We start from the raw sequence: 6,644 nt of genomic DNA on the forward strand, positions 1-6,644 counted from the left end.
TGTGAGGTGTAGCTGGGGAGTGAGCTAGTGGGGAGAGGGTGGGGGAGGATGGCAGGGAGGAGAAGGAGGATGTGATGTGGCAACTGATGGAGTTGGATGGGGGATCTGGGGTGGTGCGTGGGGGTGGGATGGTGCGGGAAACGGGGTGATGGCGAGGGGTGGTAGTGGTGTGGAACAGGTGCAGGTGGTAATTACGATATGTGCGAAGTGTGTTGTGGTAGTCCATTGTTTCCTGCTAGGGGTTTGGGACGTGTGTCATGGTGTATGGACCCATAAAGCATGGGGAGAGTTTGTTGGGTATGGGTAGCTTCGCTACCACTACCGAGTCGCCTGCATTGTAGGGGTTGGAGGAGGCGGTGTCCGGCTGAAGGTCTAGATTTTTCTGTAGGTGGTGTGATCACCTCTTAAGGTGGTGGAGAGGGTCGGACGTGGGGGACATGGTGGGGGGTTGCAGGTGCCAATGTAGAGGTAGGAAGAGGGGGGCCTCCCCGAATACCCTTTTGTGGGGATATACCATCGTCCTGGGGACAGGAGTTTATTCCCCACTGAACTATTTTGACATGGGCTGGCCAGTCTTCGTTTTTAGTTTTCTCTATTCAGGTTAGCATCAGCCTCCTGAGGGTGCAGTGGCTCCTCTCACATACTGCATTCCCTAGGGGCCAGTATGGGGAGGAGTGTGAGATGCGGTAGCCAGATATGTTAGCAAGTTCCCGCCATACAGTGCTGGTGAACTCGGGGGCATTGTCCGAGTGCAGGGCCTGGGGAATCCCGAAATAAGGGAAGACATGGCGGATGAGAGCATCAGCCACGGCGACTGTGTGGTGTTCCTTGGCCGGGCAGGCAATAAGGAATTTCGAAAATGTGTCTCCGAAGGTGATGATGTACCTGTAGCCGGATTTGGGTGGCAGGGGGTCCACTATGTGCAAAGGCAGTAATTGCCAGGGTTTGTGAGCTTTGTTGCTCCCCAACGGGCCTGGTGTGCGGATGGTATCTTTGCCTAGTGCACAGGCCTGGCAAGACTGGGTAACTTGTTTGGCCAGGTTGGAGGAGTTAGGGGTTCAGTAGGCATCGTTGAATACCTGTAGTAGCTTCTTGATGCCCAAGTGGATACCGTTGTCAGAGTGGTGTCATGACGTCCAAGGCGGTTTGGGGGCTGAGCACTATATGTCCTGACTGGGTAAACAGGTGGTTGCCCTGCTGGTGGAGTTTAGAGAATAGGTGTGGTGGCATCCAGTGTGGGTGATGTTTGTTGCGCCACTGTTGTAGAGGTTCTGATTCACTCTGGACTGAGTTGATGGGCAGTCAAGATAGATTGTGGAGTTTGCCGGGGCGGTAGGAAATCTCGTAGTTGAACTCTTCCAGCGTTCCCCTCCATCTAATAAGTTGGGCATTATGTGTTTTAGATTGTTGTAGCCATTGGAGTGATTGGTGGTCAGTGATAATGGTGACATTTGTACCCAACAGGTAGGCCTGAAAATGTTCTAGAGCCCAGACGATGCCCAGGCACTCTCATTTAGTGGCGGTGTAGTTCCTTCCGGCTTGGTTGAGGGTGCAGCTGCATAGGCGATGATGTGCTCTCGCCCATTCTGTACCTGGGCAAGGACAGCGCCAATCGCTATCAAGGATACATCGGTATACAATAGACAGAAAGGCAGGGTGTAGTCGGGGAAGGCGACAACCAGGGCCGTGGTAAGTTTGCTTTTTAGTTCGTGAAAAGCGGCTCTCAGTTCGTCAGTCCAGGTGAAAGGCTCGCCCTTTTTGGTCAAGTCATTGAGGGGTTTGGCATTATTGGCAAATCCTTTCACGAAGCGCCGGTAGTAAGATGTAAGGCCCAGGAAGGTGCGGACCTTGTGAACGTCTCCTGGCAGGGGGAGGTTGGCAATGGCAAGCAGTTTGCCAGGGTCGGGTGATATTCCGTCCTTTGAGATAATGTGCCCCAGGAAAGCAACGGTTCGTGTGGCCAGGACACATTTGGAGGGCTTGAGCTTGAGGCCAGCCTGGTGGATGCGTAGAAAGACTTTCCTGAGGCACTGGAGGTGATCGGCCCATGTTTTGCTGAAGATGATTATGTCGTCCAGGTATGCCAGACAGATTTCCCAAGTGAGGCCACTCTGGATGGACTCCATTAATCTGGAAAAGGTGGTGGGGGCACTGCAGAGTCAGAATGGTAGGACGCTGAACTCATAGTGTTTTCCATAGCTAGTGGAAAATCCAGTTTTCCCCCTGTCCTCGGGGTGTACAAGGACTTGCCAATAACCCGATTGGAGAACTAGGGTAGAGAATGAAGAGGCTCCATACAGGAAGTCGAGGGAGTCGTCTATCCTGGGAAAGGGGGTGGCATCCTTGGTGGTTACGTCATTTAGGTGGTGGTAGTCCACACAAAATCGCATGGTGCCATCTTTTTTCTTGATGAGGACAATGGGGGAGGACCAGGGGCTGGTGGAGAGCGATACAACACCGGCATCAAGCATTTCCTGGACTTGCTGGTCTTCCTTGGCCCATTGTTTTTTTTCTTTTTTTTTTTTTGCCAGGATGGATGGTGAATGGGTGGTGCTGTGGGTATGTATCTTATGCATCAGGTAGGTGGTGTGGCTGATGTCAGTAGGACCTGATGCAAAGAAGTCTTGGAAGTCCAGGAGAAGGTGGCGGAGGCTGTCCGTCTGGTGGGGTGAGAGATGCTCGGGTATGGGGGTAAGGTGGTGGGGGAGAAGGGGGGGGAGGTGCAGGGATCGGCTTCCTCCATCTCTCCTACCACCAGTCCCTTAGGTAGCGTGAGGGGGGTGGTGATGTTGGCTATTCTGTCTGCTGCAATGTGGCGGGGGAGAGGAAGGTGGGGGACAGCAGACAGGCCGAGAGGGCTCTGGGTAGCAGGTCAGGGGAGAACAGGACGGAGGCGCCAGTAGGCCTGCTCAACTGTAGCCAAGCCTCATGTTGAGGAGAGATCGTTATGGCAGAGGCAATAGCTGCTGGGAAGGTGGGGTGTGTGAGGTGGGCTGGAGAGGGATCTGGGGGAGAGAGGGAGGGGTGATGATGGGGAGGAGGGGGAGGGTTTGCAGGTGCACAGGGGTTGGGGGGGTTGTGATGAGGGTCTGAGGGCTTCTGGAACTGGAACTGCCACTTGTGGCAATCCATGTTCATTTGTAACTTCTGCAGGAGGTTCAGTCCCAGATAACCATCATAGGCATGGCAGGTCGAGTCGAATACGATGAACTTGTGTTGAGTAGAGACTTGTTGATTGGATGTCGGTGCATAGGGCCAGAGTTTCCCTAAGGATGGGTAGGGGGCCATCCCTTGTGTCCGCGAGATGAGCTGACGTGAGGAAAAGCAGGCCAAAAGCTGACCTATGGCCAGAGTAAAAGTGACTGTAGGGGCAGGATCTGGCCGCTCCTGTGTCGACCAGTAGCCTCACTTTTACCCCAATAGTCTCAACCTGTCATCGACTGGGGGGCAGTATTTCTGAGAGGTGGCCCCCACCACCATGGGGAGGTGCAGGGGTGGGCCTAAAAATCCAGCTGTTGCGGGATCTCGTCTTCCTCCAGCTCTGTTTCCCTGGGGTAGGTGTCTCCGGTTGGTGTGGAATCATCCTCAGGGCCCTTGTTTTCTAGGGAGGATATTTTACATCATCCCTGGGTGACTAGTCTGCGCTGGGCAGCCTTGAGTTGTTCCCTGATGTCGTGGAGTGGACATCTGTGGCTGCACGCAGAGAATTCCCAAGGGTTGATGGAAATTAGATTCTGGTTCTCCTTGGGATTGGGGTGCTTGTTGATGGGGTATGCCCTGGGCAGGTTGGGTGTTGGCGTGGGGTTCGCATGGGTTGAGGGTGGCCACAGTCTGTTGTATGGTGCTGGTCTATTTGTGAGGAACTTGACTGACAACGTTGATCTGTTCCAGGGTGGAGTGGAAGGTTAGGAGTTGTCGTATGAGCTGGATATCCTTGTCTAGATTTCCCATAGGGTCATGTATTGTGAAGTGTTCCTTGACCATGGTGGGGAGAAGTCTCAGCAGTGTGTTGAATGTGTGTTGTTCCCGGGTTACTGCATCAGTTTCTGGGTATGCGGCGGTGATGAGTCACCTGGCCTGGATGGGAGTGTCATCCAGGTTTCCGTCATAGGTTAAACTGTTGAGTTGCGAAAGTGCTGCAACTCTTCCCAGTGAAGGCGTGATAACTTGGATCACTATTTTGGTAAAGTTCACCCATGTCAGCTTGGGGACGATCTTCAGAGCGATGCTGGCCGCTGCTTTGCCCAACAGGGGTAGGGTGACTGCTATCTTTTGTCTGTCATCCTCGAACCCTATCTCTAGCAGTGGTTTGATTATGGATAGGTATGTGTGGATGTCATATTGTTCCTGGTCGAATTTAGGTAACTGTATGTGAGGTTTGGTTGCCATTTTGCTGTTGTCCCTGTGTTGCTCCTCTCTGTATTCTGCCCGGGTCAAGAACCACCACTGGCCACCAGTGTTATGCTAGGTGTTCTTAGGGCGACTTCTCATCCTAGAAACACCAGCTAGAGAGGCGGGGTCCTCTTTCGAGAGTGGAGCTAGAACACACAATGAGAAGAGCAGGGCATAAAAACTCTAGGCAACACCCTGACACGTGTATTAACTATAACTTCCAGCATACAATATGAGTGAGCATTACACAGTACACTATTCAATATCAAAAGATACTAGACGGACTGAAGGGCTCTCACTGGTTTGTGTGATTTTATTATTACGCAGGAAACTTTCCAGTCATGAGGGTACTGGACGGACACTGTGTACAAGGTGGGATTAGAATCTACACAGTCTATCTCTAGGGCTGAACACACAATCTGAATGTAAGTGTCCCGTCATACACTAGGGTTTAATCCCCGAGCTAGACCTCATCAGATCATATAGCCCTGCTAGGGTTACAGGAGAGCGCTACCCCTCCCAGCACGGCAGCCACCGGGCGGGGTGTGAACTCGCAACCTCACAATTACGAGCCCGACACCCTACGAGCGAGCTACCGCGCTCCTCAGTCATACACTAGGTGGAGGTAAAGGCACTAGTTCCACACAGTACACATTATGGTATGAACACAAATAGTACATGATACAGTCACTAAAGCACTGTACTTAACATTGTACACGGCACAGGAACAGTTATAACACACACATGGAGCAGTCACCGAGAAGCTAGTTGGAGATCTATCTATCTATGTATCTATTGCCAGACGCCTCAATCCCATTTGGGGTGGCCACAAACAAATCGCCTCCAAGTCGCCCTGTCCCCTGCCATTTCACTGCCCTGCTCCCAACTCACACACCCCTCTCTCATATACCTCTCCACCCCATCCCTCCATCTCATCCTCGGCCCCCCTCTCCCTCTTCCCCCTTCCACCTCACTCACATACACTCTCTTCGTCAGTCTTTCACCCTCCATCCTCTCCACATGGCCAAACCACCTCAGTGTCTTCCTCATAACGCTTCCTATCACATCCACATCCGTACCACAACGCTTCTTTATATCCTCATTCGTCAGCCTGTTTCTCCATGTGACTCCACAGGCTCCTCTGAAATAACTCATTTCCACTGCTCTCACTCTTGACTTGTGACCTTCCAACAACGTCCAAGCTTCACTTCCATACGTTAGAGTTGGTATCACAATACTGTGATGTAGTAACTTTTTCACTTCCATGCTCACTTCCCTGTTTCTTATCACTGCTTTCAAAGAACCAGCAACCTTTCTTCCCTGCTGTACCCTTTCAAGCACTTCACCCTCCAAACCTCAATCTTTACTCATCACGCTACCCAAGTACTTAAACGTAGTCACATTTTCCAATTCCTCACCATCCAACCTCGCTGTACATTCACTGACTTCACCTCTCTCAAAGACCATCACTTTACTCTTCCCTACATTCACCTTTAGATTCCGTTTCTTACAAACTCTCCCAAACTCATCCACCAAACCTTGCAGCTCCCCTTCGTCTTCACTCAACAACACAGTATCATCTGCAAACAACAGTACAGGGAGTTTCCAAACACTATCCTCTCTCACCAGGGTCACTCCAATATCCACTACCCTACCTTGTACCTCTTTTATTACCCCATCCATGTACAGATCGAACAACCATGGAGACATGACACATCCCTGTTTCAACCCAACCTTCAAAGAGAAAAATTCACTTAGTTCACCATCCACACGCACTGCAGCCTTTGCACCATCGTACATACTCTTCACAGCATTCAACAACTTCCCATCTACTCCATATATTCTTAACACTTTCCACAATCCTTGTTTATCCACCCTGTCATATGCTTTCTCCAAATCCATGAAAGCCGCATACAACTTCTTTCCCTTCTCTAGAAACTTTTCCACTAAAGATCTAGATATGAATATCTATTCTACACAACCTCTTCCCTTCCTAAAGCCTCCCTGTTCTTCTCCAACTAATTTCTCTGTTCTTTCTCTAACTCTGTCAATAAGTATCCTACCATACACTTTTCCTATTATACTAAGAAGACAAATGCCCCTATGATTACCACGCACTTCTTTTTCCCCTTTTCCTTTATACAAGGGAATAATTATACCTGACTTCCAATCCTCTGGGACTCTACCTTCCTCCCAGGCCAATCTGCACATCTTCCACATCCATTCTACTACTCTCTCCCCCCCATGCTTCA

General features: G+C 50.8%; 1 protein-coding gene across 1 annotated transcript; it reads right to left on the reverse strand.

Moving 5' to 3' along the window:
- Nucleotides 1–1,481: 1,481 nt before the first annotated feature.
- LOC145399095 (uncharacterized) lies at nt 1,482–2,126 on the reverse strand. Its single transcript, XM_080271844.1, has one exon. The coding sequence runs from the start codon at nt 2,124–2,126 to the stop codon at nt 1,482–1,484; it is 645 nt and encodes a 214-aa protein (XP_080127970.1).
- Nucleotides 2,127–6,644: the final 4,518 nt, after the last annotated feature.

Source organism: Coenobita brevimanus, chromosome 47 (genome assembly GCF_032717465.1).
Source record: "Coenobita brevimanus isolate Jiangsu-jjx chromosome 47, ASM3271746v2, whole genome shotgun sequence".
In the NCBI taxonomy this organism is placed as follows: Eukaryota; Metazoa; Arthropoda; class Malacostraca; order Decapoda; family Coenobitidae; genus Coenobita; species Coenobita brevimanus.